The sequence below is a fragment of the Anopheles coluzzii genome, chromosome 3 (genome assembly GCF_943734685.1).
Source record: "Anopheles coluzzii chromosome 3, AcolN3, whole genome shotgun sequence".
Taxonomy (NCBI): Eukaryota; Metazoa; Arthropoda; class Insecta; order Diptera; family Culicidae; genus Anopheles; species Anopheles coluzzii.
Genome location: NC_064671.1, coordinates 70,084,494 through 70,106,634, shown reverse-complemented (window position 1 = coordinate 70,106,634; position 22,141 = coordinate 70,084,494). Strand labels below are relative to the sequence as shown.

The window sequence follows — 22,141 nt, the reverse complement described above, 5'->3', positions numbered from 1 at the left end:
ACAGAATATAACCACTAGATCCGTCCGAAGTTGGAGTCGTCCGGAGTCGTCTGGAGTTATCCTTAGTCGTCCGGAATCGTTCGGAGTCATCCTTAGGTCGTCCGGAATCGTTCGAAGTCGTCCTTAGTTCGTCCGGACGACTCCGGCTCCGAGCGACTCTGGACGACTCCAGACGACTCTGGACGATTCCGAACAACTCCGGACGACTCCGGACGACTCCGGACGACTCCGAACGACTCCGGGTGACTTCGGACGAATCCGGATGACTCCGACTCCGGGCGACTCCGGACGACTCCGAGCGATTTCGGACGATTCCGAACGACTCCGGATATTGCAGCGCGGAACTACCTTCCGGAGTCGATTCAGAATTTATCGGAGTCAGATCGGAGTCGACACCGAATTTTTGCCTACTTTACCCATTACTAGTTCCTACGGTCTTACGGTTTCTTCTTCTTCTTTTTCTTTTGGCACAACAACCGCTGCCGGTCAAGGCCTGCCTGTACCCACTAGAGAAGTGGGCTTGGCTTTCAGTGACTTTTTGTTACCGCAGCAGGATAGTCAGTCCTACGTATTGGGGCACGGTCTATTCGAGGCTTGAACCCATGATGCCCGTTCGAGTTGACGACTGTGCCATCTCTTACGGTCTTACGGTTTAAAAAAAATGCAAAAAGCAGTTAAAATGGTGAAATACAATACGCAACACTTCCCAGATGGCTTTCGTTGAAATATTTCACTGCCCTCGTCTACCTGGCTCAGCGGACAGCGGCTGCTTCCCTTGTGACAAGCCTACAGTGACATTGGTTTGTTGTGAGTTTTGCGCGGATATTCTGAGCATAAACGACGCCAGCGGACGGATTCGTTCAATATAGACGACAACGTTGACTATTTGCTGAAATCGTATTATTTCAACTGCTCCGTTTCGCTAGCGACCTTGCTAGGCCGTGCATTTTAGCAACCAAAGTTTTAATAAACTGAACGAATATAAGTGTTTTTACATAGCGTGTGGGGAATTCTAGCTCGCCTGCATAGTCCCACAACAGTAACGCCAGGAAGAAGGTGCAGTACAGAGCAACATATAAAGTTTCGGATGATTAATTTTACACCTATGTTTGGTATTTCCAGGATGCCGTACGTCGTGGTCGAAACGATGAACGCCTCGGGCAACAAGGACCTGCTGGCGGCACCGCAGTCATGGTTGGTAAACAAAACCCAAGCGGTTGGATATCTGCATTGGCCCAGTAGCAGCAGTAGAGAAACTCTGAAAGCACTGCTGGCAAACGATCGAACGCTTCCCCGGCCGGAGTGGGAAAGGCGGGTGTGTAAAATCCTGTACCGGAATATGCCGTCGTTAGCATCGGCGGAAAAGGTGGTACAAACAACGCACTTGCGGAATAAACTCCTAGCTCGTGCAGCAAGTAACAGTAGCAACATCCTTAGTGTCACAAGGGGAGAGAATAATGCAGTACGAAGCTATTCCGCAGCCAAAGTCACTCCAAGGCCTGCTCAACAAAGGCAGCAAAGCGCGGATGAGCCGCAACTGTACGGTAATGTGGTGCCCAAGGAGGAAGATGTGGAGATGGAGGAGGAGGATCCGTTTGGTGATGTTGCTCCTGCTGCAGCACACTTGCCGAACGAACCAGCCATTCTGGACATTGAGCCTAAACGATTGCACCACTCAAGCGATGAGGAAGAATATGATCCCTTCGAAGATGTGAGCCCGCTGGAGGACAAATCGGAGCTGACTGTCATCGCGGTGGAGCAATTAAGTGAGGAGGCACAGCGTTTGTTCTCCTCGATTGGCACAGAGCAGGAGCAGGAGCAGGAGCAGGAGCAGGAGCAGCAATCGACGCATGAAGACAAACTCAATTTGCAAATAATGGACATGATACGCGAGCTGAAGTATATGATGATAAGCAACCAAAAGGAGATTAGGAAAATAGTGAGTGAAAGTATGGGCAAAATACACCGTACCGTTAATCTGCTGCTTCACAAAAAAGTTGATGAAGATGCGGAAGAAGGCCCTCGACATCTGTACGAAAGAGTCGACCCGGAAGAGTTCACTTTCGACCCACTAACTACCGTCGAGCAGGTGGAAAAGTTTGACGAACAATTAAGGGAAGACAAGTACCGCAAGGAGATTTACGGGTGGGTTGAGTCGAACGTCGGTTACGAGAGCAGCTCCGAGCATAGGATGCACACAATGCTGGATCTAATATTCGACCGACAGCTGTTTGCTAAGTTTAGTTGGTCCGGCTTGAACAAAAAACACCCAATGCAGGTGTTTCGTAACATAGTGCAGCTGTTCGAGTACATTGGCTCCTCCAGCGTGCAGCGTATAAAGCGGGAACAGGTGAAGCAATTCTTAATGAAAAAGCTTAAACAGGCCGACAGTAGGAAAAATAAAACGTTCATTCGCAAATCTGTACCGCATCAGCGGAGAAAGTTTGAGGAGAGAGAATGGGCTCAAAGCAGGGCAAGCAAGGTGAAGAGACGAGCAACCGAAACCAAGCCATCATCAACAACAAGCGGGCAAATGAGCGGGGATGAGGAACGAGCAGCTGCCCGAAGTGTCGCAGAACAGCCTAATGTTAACGAAAAACAAAAAGATGATGAAGTACAGCAGCATCTCAAGCAAAGTGTTTCAGCACCAAGCTTACCCGGTGTGGGCCGTATTGCGGTCACAAAGCCTGTGGCACAAGTGAAGGATGATAAGCTCGTGAATACAAACGACGGCAAAAAAGGAGAGATGAGCCAACCGAAGGCAAGTACGTCCCAGCAGCTACCACCGGCCACCCAAAGCGTACCAGAGATTCACATCAATCCCATCAAATCTTTGGCACAAATGAAAGGATTTGAAATTACTCTGAACGACGAGAAACGGAAACTGCAGGTCGAGCGATGGGTCGACAGAACGGTTGGCTCTATCGCAGACATTAGCCAGCGCATGAAGCAACTGTTGGAGCGGTTGATTGATAAAAACTTCTTGCTCAACTTTAGTTGGAGGAACGGCGGTGACAAACGATCGTTGGCGGAGTTCAAAAACTTTGTCCGACTGTTTGAGTACACTAGCAGAACCAAACTGCACAATACTGTCATATACAATCATGGTATTGTTTCTAGCTTCTTTATCCAGACGTTAGATCATGTTTCTTAGAACTAAGCCTTTGCTAACAACAATATGAGTGGCAAATCTTAATAAATATAAAATGTTTTATACATATGTAGGGATCAAAAGCGTTCTACTGAATTTGATTGACCATATCCGAAAAATACCTGGTTGAGTGTTAATTTTATAGTAACTGCACAATTACGCCATCTTCTCTGGGTATTTCAGTTCCATTCGGCTTCCGAAGCGTTGTTAATTTCAGAACGATGGGGTGGTGTTTTGTTCTGATCAGCAATATTCAGGCTGTAATGTTTCGTTTTCAAAAAAATCCGCACCGCAGTGCAGTTGAAATGTTTCAGTGCAATTGAGCTGTCAAATGGAGAGCTCAACAAATGACAGCGATTTGTTATGATTTCTAGACAACATTCTGGGCAGAGTTGATAAAGGGCGGCAGAACGACTAGCATAGATGTTTTCTATGTAAAATAGATATCTTTTAAAATTCTATAACGTTATTTCTGCCCGAGACGTGAATGGAAGTGTTTCCAACCATAAGCTGCAAAGAGTGGACGATTTGGTGATCGCTGTTATACAGCTTTGTTGGAAGCACAGCAAATGTTGTGCTGGAAATAGACAGTGACAACAAGAACGAAGGTAAGCTGCTCGGTAATATCGATCTGTTCACATACTGTAATTCACGCTCAAAACTTGTAGGTAACATGCCGTATGCCATAGTAGAGATTATTGATGCCAGAAACGGCAAGGTACTGCTGGCCGTGCCAGAAACATGGCTAGTAATTAAAACCAAAGTAATTGGTTATCTGCACTGGCCCGACGCCGAACTGGTGGAAAATATGAAGCAACTGTTGGCAGACGATCGAAGCGCACCACCGAAAGCGTGGGGCAAACGGATATGCAAAATAGTGTACCGCAGTATAGCCTCGTTAACAGCGGCGGAAAGAACGACACAGATTTTACAAAAGAACCGCAAAACGACAGTAAATGTAGTTTCCAACAGCAACGCTGCTATTACCTTGAAAACGGTGGATGTACGCAAAGATACTTCCAGCCAAATGTCCAGCAATTCTGTCCCGGAAGCGAAACAGCCGAGTAGTGAAATGTTGAAGAACAGTAGTTTCAACAAGACTTCAGCCGTAAAACAGGATCTATTGGGCCCTTCGCCGAAACTGTTAAAATTGGACTCGAGCAACAGCAAGACTTCAACCGCAAAACAGGAACGAAAAGGACCAGAAACACCGAAACGGTTAAAACTGGACTCGAGCAACTGTGTAAGCCAACAAAAAGACAATGAGAATAGTAATATATTATCACTCTTTAGCACGGAGCAAGACTACAATCCATTTGAGGACATTGGCAATTTGGAGGAAATGTTGCGATCGAACCTTGCGACACCAACGAGCTCGACACAAAAGGAGCTACCAATATTGGAAAAAAATAATCTAGATATAGCGAGAAATGAACCAAAAGACGATACCAAAGATAAGAACAAAAAAATATTCGGCCTGCTTCAAGAGCTAAAGTGTTTGATTAATGCAAACCAGGAAGAGATAGGCGATAGTTTGAATGATGGAATCCAAAAACTGCAAACTAACTTTGACTCGTGCAAGCGTCAACCGCTTAGGGTGGAATCGCATAAAGACAATCAACACCCACCGAAAACAATCCGATCGGAAACACCGAACCAAACCGAAATGTATCGTCTAACGACCGCAGAGGACGTGGATAGGTTTGAGCATCGTTTGAATGATCGCAACTTTCTGCAAAGGGTTCGCAGCTGGGTGAAGCGTATCGTTGCGCAGGAGAACGAGCCGGACAAGTGCATGAAGCGCATGTGGGACTTAATGTTCGATGAAGCGCTGTTCAAGCATATGTGCTGGGTTGGATCTTCATCGAAAATTGCACTGCGCGATTATTACAACATCATCGATCTGTACAAGTACGGCGGCACTACCAACGTACACCGGGTAAATGACAATGAGGCGAGAAAGTTTTTATACAAAACCATGAAGTACGTGACAGACATGAGTTACCCAGAGAAATACTACGTGAAAAAGGCAGCGAATGCGAAATGTGGTAGCATTCGTAAACCAGCATCAAGAATGAGCTTAAACGTGAAGGAACAAAGCAGAGCAAAGCACCTACAGCAGGGTCAAAGCAAGCGACAGAATGAAATCGTTGAGCAGGAGGAGGATTGCTCGAATAAGAAAGATGGTTTGCAAAATGTACCCGAGCAACAATTACCAACGATTTGCGTAGGTTGCATAAAATCGGTAGAAGAATTGAATGCATTCGAAAACCGTTTAAATGACGAAAAAAGGCGAACGGAAATGCAAACGTGGGTCGACAAAACAGTCGGTCACGAGTCTAATGTGGAGCGTCGCATGGAGGCATTGCTGGAACGATTAATTGATACAAACATCTTACTCAACTTTTGCTGGATGAACGTTAGCAGTAGAAAGTGTTCGTTGTTAAAGTTCAAAAACGTTGTCCGACTGTTTGAGTACGCTAGCAGAACCAAACTACACAACACTATCATATACAATCATGGTATTGTTTCTAGCTTCTTTATCCGGACGTTAGATAACGTGGCGTAGGATAGGCGTTTCGTAACAGTATGGATGGAAACCTGAAAAAATATAAAGTGTTGTACGTACGTATAAAGATCTAAAGAGTTTTACTGAATTTAATTAACAATAACCGAAACATCACACAATAATACCTTGTGGAGAGCCTTAATGTTTTCTCTTGGTATTCCAGTTTTCAGCTTCCGGAGCGATGTTAATTTCAAGCCGATGAAAAAATGGGTTGCTTTGTTCTGTTCAGCACTACCCATAGACGAACGTTTCGTCCTCAAAAAAAAGCAACTTGCTCGACGGCCAAAGTCGAAATGTTTCAGCGCAGTGATGCTGTCAAAAAGGGAAGCTGCGCTGACATGCCAGTGATTTTACGACTTCGAAACATCAGTCTGCACCAGCTCGGAGTAACATTTATGATAGGGACGCCCAGGTCATAAAAGACGGCACAGCGAATAGACATGGTTATTTTTTCTTCTTTTTTGGAGATAAACAGCTTTCATACTTTTATGACTATTCGATAACCGGTTCGCGGGGTTACCATACAAACGAATGCTAAGCGTTGGAGCGTTCAAAAAGCATACCAACTTAAAGGCATTCAATCATTGCATGCCGACTGAAGAACAACGCCATATGTTTCCATATGTTTTTTTTGTGACGTGAATGGAAGTGTTTTAGCTCAAGCGGACAGTGCAGTGTAACACTTCGGGAAGTGGGAAAACGCACAACGAATTGTGCACTGGAAAAACCCTTGGAGGAAAAAGGTGGAGACAACAAAGCAAAAAAAAAGAAAGAAAAAACTGTAAGCTGATCATTAACATCGTCTTGTTCTGTACGCAACTGTAACACACTTTGAAAATTGTAGGTGACATGCCGTATACCATAGTAATAATTGATGATACCACACACGGTGAGAGACTGCTGGCTGCGCCAGAAAAATGGGTCGTAACTCCAACCAAAGGAGTTGCACATCTTTACTGGCCCGACACGAATCTGGTTGACAATGTGAGGGAACTGTGGGAAGACGATCAAAGCGTTCCAACGGAGGAGTGGGACAAATGGGAATGCAAAATAGTGCAGCAAAATATTGAGTCGCAAGCAAAGGCGGAAATTTATTTACAGAATTTACAAAAGTTCGATTGTACGGTTAAAGCGAGTTTGACAGCTTCGACTAGCAACGCCACTGTTACCAATGTCACGTTGGGCAATCCTGCTCCGCCAGCAAACCAGCCGAATAGTGGAAGGATGATAAACAGCAGCTGCAACAAGACTTCAGCGTTAGAACGGGAGCTATTGGGCCCTTCGCCGAGACCGATGGTATCGAGCAACCCATTAAACCAACGAGGAGACAACAAAGGGCGTAATACATTATCAATACATAACACGGATCAATACTATGGTCTGTATGAAGAACTTTGCAATTTACAGCAAATATTGCGATCATTTGTTACGTCCCCAACGGGCTCGACACAAAAGGAGCTAACAACAAGCGGACCAAATAACCCACATAGCGCGAGAAGCGAACCGAAAGACGATGCCATGGAGATGAAACAAAAGCTATTCGGTCTGCTTCAAGAGCTGAAGGTTATGATGAAAGGCGATCAGGAAGAGACAAGAGCTAAACTGAATGAAGTATCGAAACAAATCCTATCAAACACGTCCAAGAGTCGGTTGAGAAAGAAGAGAAGAGAAGAGAAGAGAGAAACGGTTATGGCAAAATCGGCTATCCCGTCTGCAACTCCGAACAAACCCAAAGTGTATCGTCTAACGACCCTAGATGAGGTGAAGAAGTTTGAACATCGTTTGAATGATCCAATCTTTCAGCAGAAGGCTCGCAAACGGGTGAAGCGTGTTGTTGCTCGCGAGGATGGGCCTGGCAAATGCATGAAGCGCATGTGGGACATTATGTTCGATAAAGCGCCTATCGAGAAGTTTAGCTGGGCTGGCACGAATTCAAAAATTGCACTTCGTGATTACAAGAACATCGTCGATCTGTACAAGTACGGTGGTACCACCGATGCAAACCACCCGGTGAATGATATGCAGGTGAGAGCGTTTTTTCTTAAAAGTATCAAGTACGCGACAGATTTGAAGAATATACAGAATTGTAACGAGAAAAAGGCACGGCAAGCGAAATGTGATCAAAATCGTAAACCACCATCAAGCTGGTGGAGCGTGCAGGATGCATGGCTGGAAGAGGATGTGTATGAACAAGATGAAAGCGGTGGTGTACAGGAGGAAAGTACAGAGCAGTATAATACCGGCGAACAGGAAGAATACGTCGAAGAGTATGAATGCGTTGATGAGATGCAAAATTCAGTTCCAGAGGAAAATTGTATAGTGTTTTGCGACTCGATAGAAACATTGAATCAATTCGAGATCGATTTAAATGACCCAAAATGCCAAGCTGAAACAATAGAATGGATCGAGAAGACGTTTGGTCATATTGAGAATGCGGAAGATCGGATGACGTTATTGCTGGAGCGATTAATTGATGAAAACGTCTTGTACAACTTTTGCTGGATGAACGTTGGTAGTGGAAAGTGTTCGTTGATAAAGTACATAAACTTTATCCGACTGTTTCAATACACCTCCAGAACTGTACTACATCAGGCTGTAATGATCGACCATGGTTGTGTGGAAGTTTTTTTTAAGAATTTATTAGATGTCTATGATAATGTTGAGGTAGAACCGTCAAATTGTACTGTTAGCAGCATGGTTGACCTGTCTGGTGGTACAGTTGTCGGCTCGTGCGACTTAACAGCATGCCCCGATGGTTCAAGCCCCGAATGGAACGTGCCTCCAAACGTATGACTGTGACTATCCTGCTATGGACAATCAATAACCCTCCATTAGGCCCCTCCCATACGTGGGAATTACCATGCTACAACGGGCGAACCAATAAGTTTCTTTTAGCCAAACATATTAGTGGCTTAAGCAGGCCTAGATCGACTACGATCGTGGCGCCTAATACTAATATTAATATGATTAGATTACACTTACCAAGTTAAGATCAAAGTGAATGTATGTATCAGGAGGGATTTTCCAGTGCAATTTGACGTCCAAGAATGAAAAGAGAAAGTTAACCCGATTTGATAGTTACATTTACAACAAACTGGGTGATTTTATGGTTTTTCTTTATACTAACTCATAAGTATATCCTAAATTTTCACTATTTTACACACATTTTGGAAACAATTGCCCGTCTGATGAACGGAACTAAAGTGTCCTTAAGATCTTAGTCTCAATTTAAAAAAGGAGTTTTAGAAAGTATTTGGCTTCTCAACGAGACACCGTGTCAACGTCATGGCACACTAAATTTTGTTATGTTTTTCGATGGATTGGTAGAAGAATGCTATAAGCCCACTTAATGTATACATGTATTCGATTTGATTTACCTTTTACTCTCCATATATCGTAGGTGTGAACCCGAATTTAAAATAAATAAAACAATAAACGATGCATACGAACGAAATGTGATTAAGGGCCATGCTTCAGCTATGAATTCAAAATTGGTTCTGGTTGGTTATTTTCCGCCATGATCGTCTGGGTTTGAAATATTTCAATCACCGCGCGCGTAGCTGACAGATTTCGCGGACTGTCAAATTACCTTGGCATTGTTTTGTTTATATATCCCCGTACCGCGGACTGCGCGAACACCAAGCCAGCCGACAACGCTACACGACGTGATTTCTAGCAAAATTAATGGGCCTCTTGGCTGAGCATTGTTTGTTTTATGTTTCAAATCGTCTGTGAATATCCAGAGTAAACGGAAATACTATAACGATAGCTGCTGAGCCTTCATTGTTAGTGGAGGTAATACGAAGGAGACAAAGCTTGCCGGAAATAGCGCGCGTAAAGTAAGGTAAGCAGAAGGAGTGGAAAATTCCAAGACACATCATTTAAGGTTCCCCATAATAATTCATAATGCCTGTTGTAGGATGCCGTACGTTTTGGTAAAAAAGACGAAAAGCAATTTGGGCAGGAAGGAGGTCGCGGTAGCGCCCAGCTCTTGGATTCACAAGGATGGGAAAGGAACAACGTACGTTTCCTTGCCGGATGCAGTGTGTCCCAAAAAGATAAGAGCCCTACTGGAGAAGGAAAGCAACCCAACGAAGGAATGGGAAAAGCATGAGTGTGAGATCTTGAGCACAGATATTCCAACGCTAACGATGGCGTATACCATCATTGAAACGATGCAAAAACAAAACAAAGTGCTAGGTGGTAGGCCATCACAGCTAATCAAAACCAGTTTAGATAAGACGGAAAAAGCTTTGCCAACCAGACCACCGGTTCAAGAGGCCCCCAAGGTGGTAAGCAAGCAGAAACAACCGGATAAGCCCAAAACATTGCCGAAGCCGCACCCAGAACCTGACTACGACCCATTTGCCGATATACCTAACTGGCACGTGCCCGAGAAGCATCGCACGCCAGCTACCAGTCCAACAGAAGATCTACAAATGACCGTTGAGGAGTGTGAGCCAACCGACCCGTTGCAGCAGTTGTTTAGTAGTGCTGTGGTAAATCAGGAGCAGAGCGATGAGGATGATCCCTTTCGGGATGTAAGTCCTCCCCTAAAAGATCCGCAATTGACAGCCAACTGCGAGCAGAGGCCGCCGGTTGATAGTACGGATCAGTTTTTTACCCGCATCAACAAGGAATTGAACAAACAACATGACGTGCTGGGAGATGTTTCATATGCTCAACTGCTCGATCTGCTGTACGAGCTAAAGTGTATGATACGCACTAACCAAGATGAGTTGCGGAGGAAAATTAACGAGGGATTTTCGCGGTTGCAACAAACCGTGCTGTCGGTATTAGCCAAGGATAATACGGACGATAGTGCAGCATTCGAAGAGAAGACTGTAACTTGCAAGGAAGAGTTGGATGAATTGGAAAGCCGACTACAGGATGAAGCGTATCGTGAACAGGTGCACCGTTGGATGGATCATATCATCCCGCCTGAAACGAATCCCGAATTGCGCATGACGAACATTCTCCATAAACTGGTGGACAACAAGCTTTTAGAGCAGCTCGAGTGGAACCCCAAACCAACGCACCCCGAGAAGATTCGTCTGGAGACGTACAGGCATTTTTGCAAGCTCTTTGAATATGCCGGCACGACTACGGAACACGTAGCGAACGATTGGGTCGTGGAGTGTTTCTTCAGAAATAAACTAAAGAACAACGCTCACACCAGGGTAAACATGAGTGAAAAGCGGAAAGGCGTAACAGAAAGTAAACCTGTAAAAATAGCCCGAACCGAAACAGAGCTGAACACGTGTGAGGAAACGGTTAACCTATTGGAAACGGATACCATTTCTACGACAAACCAAGATGACGATGTATACGAGATAATCGAGCTGGATGGTGATGAAGATAATGCGCCGACGACAGCAACGACTGCCACTCCCACCGAGACCACAGAGTACGTGGAGGTTTATCATATAACCAGCTTTGACGGTATGAATGATTTCGAGGTACGCTTGAAAGATCCCGACTATCTCAGCGTTGTTCACGGATGGATAGACAATGCTGTTAAGCAGACGATCGTCCCAGCCGAACGTATGGGAATCATATTAGACCAACTAGTTGATAGCAAGTTCTTGCAGAATTTCGATTGGACTGGCACCCGCAATGGAAAGGTGGCGTTAATTGGTTACAAAAACTTCGTTCGGCTCTTTGAATATGCCGGTACCATTACGCCACAAAATCGAGCGTGTCATTGGGATGTAGCAAAGTTTTTTCAACAGAAATTTAAAGCCATGAACTAGAGCATCGAACTAGACATTGTCCCTAAGACCCCTTAGTAAGTAGTATTATGCTAAAGGTTGACCGTACGCTTTTAATGTAAAATTGGTTTAAGATCCTTACATTGTTCTCTTTTTAGCTACTACATTTACTGCATTCTCATTATAGACAGTAGCACACTTCTATGTTTTTTTAGTGCCAAGTGGTTTGAATGTCTTATTTGTAACCTGTTATCTACATAATAAAATAAACTATAGTTACACAATACGGTGTACAACTCGCTAGTGGATATTTGCTTCTGTATTGTTATTTGGCGTGGCGATTATAAGGCATTAGTTTTACAATTGAATGCAGTTTTTGAATATTGTAAGTGCAGCAGTTGTAGAACCATTTAAAAAGGGGGTTCCATAATTGAAATTAAGTTGCAATTAATCGGCATGAAATCTTTCAAATCCATATTTGATGAAATGTTTCAAACTCCCACCAACAGCAGCAGCTGAGCAAGTTGACATTTGTTTGTTATGATTTTGCTCAACTACAATACACATTGAAGAAACGACGCCAAGGGCGCTGCGGGAGGAGAATCAAACATATAGCAAAGTGTATGGTCGCGAGGGGCAATTGTTTGCATGCTGCCATACCACGAAACGAAGCAATAGAAAGAGAGTCACACCGTTTGTGGAAGCTCGCTGTGTGTGTGTGTTTTTTTGAGTGGTATAGTGAAGGTACGTAGGTACTACAGCCCGTAAGGACTTCCCGTTTAAAGTACCCTGTTGCCCGTAACTTCTCCCTTTTTAGGATGCCGTACATCTTGGTAGAAACGACTACTCCTGCTGGCAAAGAGCTGCTAGCTGCACCGGCCGCCTGGATCCAAAAGAAGGCTGACGGCACGGCTTATCTGTGCTGGCCGTTCGCTACAAGCATACGGAAGCTGAATACATTGTTCCAAGACGAGTACAGCATTCCGTCGGAGGCGTGGGAAAGGCTTGAGTGTGAAATTTTGTGCCGCAACATTCTGTCGCTCTCGTCGGCGGACAAGATGATCGAAACGATGGAAAGCAGCTGGCTGAACGAGCCGAAACCGGCAGCACGAGTAACGGTACAACGGTCAAACGATCCTCTTGCGAACCGGCTGAGCAATGGCGGTGTGCAGAAGCTGCTGTCCAGCCCCACCGCCCAGCCGGACGATGATCCGCTCGGGGATGTGAAACCGTGCCCCCAGATGCTGGACCTACTGTACGAGCTGAAGAGTCTGATACTGGCGAACCAGGAAGAGTTGCGGCAGAATCTAAAGGAAGGATTCGGAAGGGTGGACAAGTCCGTTAAATCGATGAACGACAAGTACCTGGAATCGAATGCGGTACAGTACGAACTTGGGCGGGCGGATGCGAACGCGTTCCAGGCGGGACGGATGGATGCGAACGTGTGCCAGCTGGTCGAACAGCCGGAGAAGTTTAAGGTCGACTTGCTCACCGAGATGGAAGCGGTAGAAGAGTTTGAGAAGCGTCTGAAGGACGATGACTATCGCACCCAGGTGTGCCAGTGGATCGATGCGAACGTGGGACACATGCGGCAGTCCGAGCATCGGATGCACACGTTGTTGGACCTCATCATCGATCGGAAGCTGTTCGCTGGCTTCAGCTGGACCGGCGGCGGAAAGAACAAACGGGCGCTGAACGCGCAAAAGAACATACTGAACTTGTTCGAGTACGCCGGTACCACCTCCGTGTACCGGGCGGATCACGTGTCAGTGGAGAATTTCATGCGCAAAAAGCTTCAGAACTCGTCCAGCAGGATAAAGGCGAAGGGTGTGCGCAGGAGTGTGCCACGTCCCGGTCGTAAGGGGATAAACCGAGTGGGAGACGATATCATTAGAATTATTCCGAAACAGATTAAGTTGACATCAACTACTGATGCGCGAAGTCCTGCAGCGGTGGCGGATGCGACTCAAGGGCAATCATCACCCTCGTCATCGATACTGATGGCTGTGAGTGTACCGGCAAAACCGATCAGATCGGAAACGATAGTAGTGAAGCAAGATGCCACCATGTTCATAGACGGCGTGAATGAGTTTGAGGAAATGTTGGACATTAGACGATTGCAGAAGTAAACCGCACACGTGTGGTTTTTGAGAGAGGCTTACGGATGTGGAAGCAACATGAAGCAAAATTTAATCAGCCAAAAATAATTCATACTGTACGTTACTTTGTAAGGTACAATGAATATCGCAAGGAATTATTGTGCAACTTTAAGCATGGAATGTTTAAACTGTAACGTTACACAAGTTCGTTACCTTAACCAGTCGATTAGGTTTACTCGGTAGTAGTGTTTAAAAACGACATTTAATTCAAGATTAAATTCGATTTTTTAAATAAGATCCAATTCTGTATCCAGATTTCACTTAATGAACTCACTAAGATTCGTCGGATTTGGCAATGCCAATGCGAACTTTATCCAGTAGTCGATTTGTGTACCTACACCTAATGTTCATCGAGTATAGCCATTTATGAACGTTCTCGTTCTGAACTCATTAAAATCTCGAATGATGGATATGTGTTACATTTTTGAATGATACACTCTAGATGGGAAAATATTACAATATTTTTGCTTTAAAAGATAGTTGTAATGAAGTTGTAATGACGTACTAATTCGGAAGAACATTTGCACTGTAAATTGTACTTTGAATAAGTTAAAGAATAAATCGTAAATAATTTTATGATTGCGAATGGATTTAGTGATGGGTAAAGTTGGCAAAAATCCGGAGTCGCTTCCTATCCGACTCCGGAAGGTAGGTTTGCCCAGCATTATCCGGAGTCGTTCGGAGTAGTCTGGAGCCGTCCGGAATCACGGTGCAAAACAAACTGTGCTGTCGGTACTAGCCAAGGATAATACGGACGATAGTGCAGCATTCGAAAAGAAGGCTGTAACTTGCAAGGAAGAGTTGGATGAATTGGAAAGCCGACTACAGGATGAAGCGTATCGTGAACAGGTGCATTACGCCACAAAATCGAGCGTGTCATTGGGATGTAGCAAAGTTTTTTCAACAGAAATTTAAAGCCATGAAATAGAGCATCGAACTAGACATTGTCCCTAAGACCCCTTAGTAAGTAGTATTATGCTAAAGGTTGACCGTACGCTTTTAATGTAAAATTGGTTTAAGATTGTGGTGGATTGCTTATAGCAATGTCTTAGTTGTAATCAAGTAGCCATTGGTTACAGCAACCGTGGTTACACTGAATATCGAATAAATGTAGTTAGTCTTAGTTCACTCTTAGAACGGTTTACATCGTCTTTCAATCGCTCCCACATTGGTGACCCCGACGTGATCTCCGGATTGTTATTAGTTCTCCTAATTTGAAAATTTGTGAACGAATATGTCTACCGAAAACGTTTCTAACGAAGAAACTTCTCCTGCTACTGCAGCCGTTTCGGTTAAACTTCCGGATTTTTGGAAGAACGATCCATCGTTGTGGTTTTCGCAAGCTGAAATTCAGTTTTTGTTGGCCGGCGTTCATAAGGATGAAACTAAATTTTATCATATTGTCGCTAAACTCGAACAATCCGTACTTTGTCATATCGCTGGTTATGTAAAACAGCCTCCTGCGACAGGAAAATATGAAGCCGTTAAGCAACGCCTCATCTCTCGATTCGAGCTCACGGAACAAGCCAAAATGGATCAGCTATTTGGAACGTACGATTTTGGAGACCTTCGTCCTACGCATCTTTTAACGAAGATGCAGGAACTTGTTGCCGGATTGAATGTGAATGATTCCTTGTTAAAAAGACTATTTCTGCAAAAACTTCCAGCTAATATACGTGCAATACTTAGCATCCACGATGGAAGTCTTTCGAAGCTGGCGGAGATGGCAGATACAATGATAGAAATGGCTCCTCAAACATCAGTTATCCATGCTTCTGTGCAAAAAGAAACGACGGAAAATTTAGCTGAAGAAGTTGCTGCCATGAAAGTAGAGCTACGCCAAATGAAAGCACGGCAACCTGAGCGCGGTCGATTGCGTTCCACTTCTCAAAATCGTACCAATGAAAACATCTGTTGGTACCACCGGAAGTATGGAAATCGAGCTACGCGATGTCGAAGCCCTTGCCAGTATCATCAGTCAAAAAACTAGATTTCCGCTCATCCGAAATCGGCGAGGTGGGCGGATTAAGAATCAGTCGCCGTCTGCAAATCTTTGACAAATCTTCTGGTATTCGGTTCTTAATCGACACGGGATCGGATGTATCGATAATACCTGCATCCAAGATAGAGAAGACTCGAGAACCATCGCCGTTTTTACTCCATGCAGCAAACGGAACGAAAATACGAACGTATGGGAACAAGTTTGTTTCAGTGGTTCTCGGACTACGCCGAAAGTTTTCGTGGAATTTTTCGCAAGCCGACGTTACTTCTACAATTATTGGTGCCGACTTAAGACTTATTGATGGTGGTACGAAATTACACACTGTTTGTGGATTATCGAAATCTTCGGTTTACGGTGTAACAACTATAGCAAAAGATCATCCTTTTCGAGACTTGCTGGTCGAATTTCGAGAAATCACCGCCCCGCCGACAATGCGCACTGAGGTAAGACATAATGTAACCCATCATATTCAAACCACTGGACCTCCAGTTGCTTCAAAACCTCGTAGAATGCCACCAGACAAACTCCAAGCCGCTAAAAAAGAATTTGAGACCATGATGGAGCTCGGGATTTGTCGCCCTTCCAAAAGCAGTTGGGCAAGTCCACTTCATTGCGTACCTAAAAAGAATGGCCAATGGCGCTTTGTCGGAGATTACAGGAGTTTAAACCGGATAACTGTGCCAGATCGTTATCCTGTGCCACATATTCACGATTTGCTAAACAATTTCTTAGGTAAGAATTGTTTTACCACTCTAGATGTGGTACGAGCTTATCTACATAATAAAATAAACTATAGTTACACAAGTCGGTGTACAACTCGCTAGTGGATATTTGCTTCCGTTTTATTATTTAGCGTGGCGATTTTAAGGCATTCGATTTACAATGTAATGCAGTTTTTGAATATTGTAAGTGCAGCAGTTGTAGAACCATTTAAAAAGGGGGTTCCATAATTGAAATTAAGTTGCAATTAATCGGAATGAAATCTTTCAAATCCATATTTGATGAAATGTTTCGAACTCCCACCAACAGCAGCAGCTGAGCAAGTTGACATTTGTTTGTTATGATTTTGCTCAACTACAATACACATTGAAGAAACGACGCCAAGGGCGCTGCGGGAGGAGAATCAAACATATAGCAAAGTGTATGGTCGCGAGGGGCAATTGTTTGCATGCTGCCATACCACGAAACGAAGCAATAGAAAGAGAGTCACACCGTTTGTGGAAGCTCGCTGTGTGTGTATGTTTTTTTTGAGTGGTATAGTGAAGGTACGTAGGTACTACAGCCCGTAAGGACTTCCCGTTTAAAGAACCCTGTCGTCCGTAACTTCTCCCTTTTTAGGATGCCGTACACCTTGGTAGAAACGACTACTCCCACCGGCGGCAAAGAGCTGCTAGCTGCACCGGCCGCCTGGATCCAAAAGAAGGCTGACGGAACCGCATATCTGTGCTGGCCGTTCGCTAGAAGCATACGGAAGCTGAATACATTGTTCCAAGACGAGTACAGCATTCCGTCGGAGGTGTGGGAAAGGCTTGAGTGTGAAATTTTGTGCCGCAACATTCCTTCGCTCTCGTCGGCGGACAAGATGATCGAAACGATGGAAAGCAGCTGGCTGAACGAGCCGAAACCGGCAGCACGAGTAACGGTACAACGATCAAACGATCCTTTTGCGAACCGGCTGAGCAATGGCGGTGTGCAGAAGCTGCTGTCCAGCCCCACCGCCCAGCCGGATGATGATCCGCTCGGGGATGTGAAACCGTGCCCCCAGATGCTGGACCTACTGTACGAGCTGAAGAGTTTGATACTGGCGAACCAGGAAGAGTTGCGGCAGAATCTAAAGGAAGGATTCGGAAGGGTGGACAAGTCCGTTAAATCGATGAACGACAAGTACCTGGAATCGAATTCGGTACAGTACGAACTTGGGCGGGCGGATGCGAACGCGTTCCAGGCGGGACGGATGGATGCGAACGTGTGCCAGCTGGTCGAACAGCCGGAAAAGTTTAAGGTCGACTTGCTCACCGAGATGGAAGCGGTAGAAGAGTTTGAGAAGCGGCTGGAGGACGATGACTATCGCACCCAGGTGTGCCAGTGGATCGACGCGAGCGTGGGACACATGCGGCAGTCCGAGCATCGGATGCACACGTTGTTGGACCTCATCATCGATCGGAAGCTGTTCGCTGGCTTCAGCTGGACCGGCGGCGGAAAGAACAAACGGGCGCTGAACACGCACAAGAACATACTGAACTTGTTCGAGTACGCCGGTACCACCTCCGTGTACCGGGCGGATCACGTGTCAGTGGAGAATTTCATGCGCAAAAAGCTTCACAACTCGACCACCAGGATAAAGGTGAAGGGTGTGCGCAGGAGTGTGCCACATAGCGGTCGTAAGCGGCTAAACCGAGTGGGAGACGAGATCATCAGAATTATTCCGAAACAGATTAAGTTGACATCATCTACTGATGCGCAAAGTCCTGCAGCGGTGGCGGATGCGACTCAAGGGAAATCATCACCCTCGTCATCGATACCGATGGCTGTGAGTGTACCGGCAAAACCGATCAGATCGGAAACGATAGTAGTGAAGCAAGATGCTACCATGTTCATAGACGGTGTGGATGAGTTTGAGGAAATGTTGGACATTAGACGATTGCAGAAGTAAACCGCACACGTGTGGTTTTTGAGAGAGGCTTACGGATGTGGAAGCAACAAGAAGCAAAATTTAATCAGCCAAAAATAATTCATACTGTACGTTACTTTGTAAGGTACAATGAATATCGCAAGGAATTGTTGTGCAACTTTAAGCATGGAATGTTTAAATTGTAACGTTACACAAGTTCGTTACCTTAACCAGTCGATTAGGTTTACTCGGAAGTAGTGTTTAAAAACGACATTTAATTCAAGATTAAATTAGATTTTTTAAATAAGGTCCAATTCTGTATCCAGATTTCACTTAATGAACTCACTAAGACTCTTCGGATTTGGCAATGCCAAGACGAACTTTATCCAGTAGTCGATTTGTGTACCTACACCTAATGTTCATCGAGTATAGCCATTTATGAACGTTCTCGTTCTGAACTCATTAAAATCTCGAATGATGGATATGTGTTACATTTTTGAATGATACACTCTAGATGGGAAAATATTACAATATTTTTGCTTTAAAAGATAGTTGTAATTAAGTTGTAATGACGTACTAATTCGGAAGAACATATGCACTGTAAATTGTACTTTGAATTAGTTAAAGAATAAATCGTAAAGAATTTTATGATTGCGAATGGATTTCTTGATGGGTAAAGTTGGCAAAAATCCAGAGTCGCTTCCTATCCGACTCCGGAAGGTAGGTTTGCCCAGCATTATCCGGAGTCGTTCGGAGTAGTCTGGAGCCGTCCGGAATCACGGTGCAAAACAAACTGTGCTGTCGGTACTAGCCAAGGATAATACGGACGATAGTGCAGCATTCGAAAAGAAGGCTGTAACTTGCAAGGAAGAGTTGGATGAATTGGAAAGCCGACTACAGGATGAAGCGTATCGTGAACAGGTGCATTACGCCACAAAATCGAGCGTGTCATTGGGATGTAGCAAAGTTTTTTCAACAGAAATTTAAAGCCATGAAATAGAGCATCGAACTAGACATTGTCCCTAAGAACCCTTAGTAAGTAGTATTATGCTAAAGGTTGACCGTACGCTTTTAATGTAAAATTGGTTTAAGATCCTTACATTGTTCTCTTTTTAGCTACTACATCTACTGCATTGTCATTATAGACAGTAGCACACTTTTATGTTTTTTTAGTGCCAAGTGGTTTGAACTAATGTCTTATTTGTAACCTGTTATCTACATAATAAAATAAACTATAGTTACACAAGTCGGTGTACAACTCGCTAGTGGATATTTGCTTCTGTATTGTTATTTGGCGTGGCGATTTTAAGGCATTCGATTTACAATTTAATGCAGTTTTTGAATATTGTAAGTGCAGCAGTTGTAGAACCATTTAAAAAGGGGGTTCCATAATTGAAATTAAGTTGCAATTAATCGGAATGAAATCTTTCAAATCCATATTTGATGAAATGTTTCGAACTCCCACCAACAGCAGCAGCTGAGCAAGTTGACATTTGTTTGTTATGATTTTGCTCAACTACAATACACATTGAAGAAACGACGCCAAGGGCGCTGCGGGAGGAGAATCAAACATATAGCAAAGTATATGGTCGCGAGGGGCAATTGTTTGCATGCTGCCATACCACGAAACGAAGCAATAGAAAGAGAGTCACACCGTTTGTGGAAGCTCGCTGTGTGTGTGTTTTTTTGAGTGGTATAGTGAAGGTACGTAGGTACTACAGCCCGTAAGGACTTCCCGTTTAAAGTACCCTGTCGTCCGTAACTTCTCCCTTTTTAGGATGCCGTACATCTTGGTAGAAACGACTACTCCCACCGGCGGCAAAGAGCTGCTAGCTGCACCGGCCGCCTGGATCCAAAAGAAGGCTGACGGAACCGCATATCTGTGCTGGCCGTTCGCTACAAGCATACGGAAGCTGAATACATTGTTCCAAGACGAGTACAGCATTCCGTCGGAGGCGTGGGAAAGGCTTGAGTGTGAAATTTTGTGCCGCAACATTCTGTCGCTCTCGTCGGCGGACAAGATGATCGAAACGATGGAAAGCAGCTGGCTGAACGAGCCGAAACCGGCAGCACGAGTAACGGTACAACGATCAAACGATCCTTTTGCGAACCGGCTGAGCAATGGCGGTGTGCAGAAGCTGCTGTCCAGCCCCACCGCCCAGCCGGACGATGATCCGCTCGGGGATGTGAAACCGTGCCCCCAGATGCTGGACCTACTGTACGAGCTGAAGAGTCTGATACTGGCGAACCAGGAAGAGTTGCGGCAGAATCTAAAGGAGGGATTCGGAAGGGTGGACAAGTCCGTTAAATCGATGAACGACAAGTACCTGGAATCGAATGCGGTACAGTACGAACTTGGGCGGGCGGATGCGAACGCGTTCCAGGCGGGACGGATGGATGCGAACGTGTGCCAGCTGGTCGAACAGCCGGAAAAGTTTAAGGTCGACTTGCTCACCGAGATGGAAGCGGTAGAAGAGTTTGAGAAGCGTCTGGAGGACGATGACTATCGCACCCAGGTATGCCAGTGGATCGACGCGAGCGTGGGACACATGCGGCAGTCCGAGCATCGGATGCACACGTTGTTGGACCTCATCATCGATCGGAAGCTGTTCGCTGGCTTCAGCTGGACCGGCGGCGGAAAGAACAAACGGGCGCTGAACGCGCACAAGAACATACTGAACTTGTTCGAGTACGCCGGTACCACCTCCGTGTACCGGGCGGATCACGTGTCAGTGGGGAATTTCATGCGCAAAAAGCTTCAGAACTCGACCAGCAGGATAAAGGCGAAGGGTGTGCGGAGGAGTGTGCCACTTAGCCGTCGTAAGCGGCTAAACCGAGAGGGAGACGAGATCATTAGAATTATTCCGAAACAGATTAAGTTGACATCATCTACTGATGCGCAAAGTCCTGCAGCGGTGGCGGATGCGACTCAAGGGCAATCATCACCCTCGTCATCGATACTGATGGCTGTGAGTGTACCGGCAAAACCGATCAGATCGGAAACGATAGTAGTGAAGCAAGATGCCACCATGTTCATAGACGGTGTGAATGAATTTGAGGAAATGTTGGACATTAGACGATTGCAGAAGTAAACCGCACACGTGTGGTTTTTGAGAGAGGCTTACGGATGTGGAAGCAACAAGAAGCAAAATTTAATCAGCTAAAAATAATTCATACTGTACGTTACTTTGTAAGGTACAATGAATATCGCAAGGAATTATTGTGCAACTATAAGCATGGAATGTTTAAATTGTAACGTTACACAAGTTCGTTACCATAACCAGTCCATTAGTTATGGCAGTTCCTTGGCAGTCCATTAGGCAGTTCCTTGAGTCATGGAAATGAAATTAAAAACAGGCAAACTGTTGGAATTCCGAGTTTTGTATAAATCGTAACGACTAACATTAAATAGCTAATAATAGTCTGATTTATTCGTTGTTATTTTATTTTTTATTTAACTTCACATTTTTACGGCCTCGGCCATATTTTCTGATTTATTCATTATCCTAGAGAAAATATGTTCTGTTTTACGTTTGCGTTTCGGGATTCTGCGTCGGACAAGTTGTAAAGGTCGAAAATAACGAAGCAAAACTCTTTTCAGTTAAATCATTCAAAACAAACGCGCCCTACAATGCGAGACGCACTGTATGCAAGAAAATTAAAATCAAAATAAATTTCTTCAAGCAAATACAATCCAACCAGTTGACATGTGTCACCAGTCAATGTTAGAGGAAATGCCCAGGAGTCACGAACTTCACAATAAAGCAACAAGCCTTTATTAAGGTGTTAACGAGGGACTATTTTTGCCATAAAAATCTAGTTACAATAGGGATTTTTGAACCCATTGTAAAATTTTTCGAGAAAAATATGAATTTTGTACATAATCTATGAATTTAAAACTACAGGTTTGAAAAGCCCGTTACATTTTACATTTAAAA

The 22,141-nt window shown here is 44.7% G+C and overlaps 5 protein-coding genes across 8 annotated transcripts; all 5 read left to right on the top strand.

Annotated features, from left to right (window-relative positions):
- The first annotated feature begins 204 nt into the window (after positions 1-204).
- Positions 205-3,220, top strand: LOC120958368 (uncharacterized). Its single transcript, XM_040381112.2, has 2 exons — positions 205-1,056; positions 1,123-3,220. The coding sequence occupies exon 2, from the start codon at positions 1,124-1,126 to the stop codon at positions 3,152-3,154; it is 2,031 nt and encodes a 676-aa protein (XP_040237046.2). The 5' UTR covers positions 205-1,056; position 1,123; the 3' UTR covers positions 3,155-3,220.
- An 86-nt stretch (positions 3,221-3,306) lies between these two features.
- Positions 3,307-5,789, top strand: LOC120958369 (uncharacterized). The gene is made up of 2 exons (XM_040381113.2): positions 3,307-3,759; positions 3,820-5,789. Exon 2 carries the CDS (start codon positions 3,825-3,827, stop codon positions 5,718-5,720), a length of 1,896 nt encoding a protein of 631 aa, XP_040237047.2. The 5' UTR covers positions 3,307-3,759; positions 3,820-3,824; the 3' UTR covers positions 5,721-5,789.
- A 3,424-nt stretch (positions 5,790-9,213) lies between these two features.
- LOC120957338 (uncharacterized) lies at positions 9,214-11,739 on the top strand. Of its 2 annotated transcripts, XM_040379489.2 has the most exons (3): positions 9,214-9,564; positions 9,640-11,508; positions 11,590-11,739. In XM_040379489.2, exon 2 carries the CDS (start codon positions 9,641-9,643, stop codon positions 11,471-11,473), a length of 1,833 nt encoding a protein of 610 aa, XP_040235423.2. In that variant the 5' UTR covers positions 9,214-9,564; position 9,640; the 3' UTR covers positions 11,474-11,508; positions 11,590-11,739. The 2 variants fall into 2 exon arrangements, with proteins under 2 accessions (XP_040235423.2, XP_040235422.2); XM_040379488.2 differs by having other exon boundaries at positions 9,640-11,739.
- Positions 11,740-11,856: 117 nt separating this feature from the next.
- On the top strand, positions 11,857-18,851 carry LOC120957339 (uncharacterized). The gene is made up of 3 exons (XM_040379490.2): positions 11,857-12,175; positions 12,249-12,984; positions 17,670-18,851. Exons 2-3 carry the CDS (start codon positions 12,250-12,252, stop codon positions 18,243-18,245), a joined length of 1,311 nt encoding a protein of 436 aa, XP_040235424.2. The 5' UTR covers positions 11,857-12,175; position 12,249; the 3' UTR covers positions 18,246-18,851.
- On the top strand, positions 16,437-21,630 carry LOC120958876 (uncharacterized). Of its 3 annotated transcripts, XM_049608535.1 has the most exons (3): positions 16,438-16,830; positions 19,880-19,907; positions 19,981-21,630. In XM_049608535.1, exon 3 carries the CDS (start codon positions 19,982-19,984, stop codon positions 21,293-21,295), a length of 1,314 nt encoding a protein of 437 aa, XP_049464492.1. In that variant the 5' UTR covers positions 16,438-16,830; positions 19,880-19,907; position 19,981; the 3' UTR covers positions 21,296-21,630. The 3 variants fall into 3 exon arrangements, with proteins under 3 accessions (XP_049464493.1, XP_049464492.1, XP_040237876.2); XM_049608536.1 differs by lacking the exon at positions 19,880-19,907 and having other exon boundaries at positions 16,437-16,857; XM_040381942.2 differs by lacking the exon at positions 16,438-16,830 and having other exon boundaries at positions 19,668-19,907.
- Positions 21,631-22,141: the final 511 nt, after the last annotated feature.

What these genes read in the sequence shown, in the direction of transcription:
- LOC120958368 (XM_040381112.2), top strand. Translation starts at nt 1,124, where the DNA reads ATGCCGTACGTCGTGGTCGAAACGATGAACGCCTCGGGCAACAAGGAC.
- LOC120958369 (XM_040381113.2), top strand. Translation starts at nt 3,825, where the DNA reads ATGCCGTATGCCATAGTAGAGATTATTGATGCCAGAAACGGCAAGGTA.
- LOC120957338 (XM_040379489.2), top strand. Translation starts at nt 9,641, where the DNA reads ATGCCGTACGTTTTGGTAAAAAAGACGAAAAGCAATTTGGGCAGGAAG.
- LOC120957339 (XM_040379490.2), top strand. Translation starts at nt 12,250, where the DNA reads ATGCCGTACATCTTGGTAGAAACGACTACTCCTGCTGGCAAAGAGCTG. An exon ending in ACGATGACTATCGCACCCAG is followed by an intron (nt 12,985 to 17,669) that starts GTGTGCCAGTGG and finishes TATCGCACCCAG; the next exon opens with GTGTGCCAGTGGATCGACGC.
- LOC120958876 (XM_049608536.1), top strand. Translation starts at nt 19,982, where the DNA reads ATGCCGTACATCTTGGTAGAAACGACTACTCCCACCGGCGGCAAAGAG.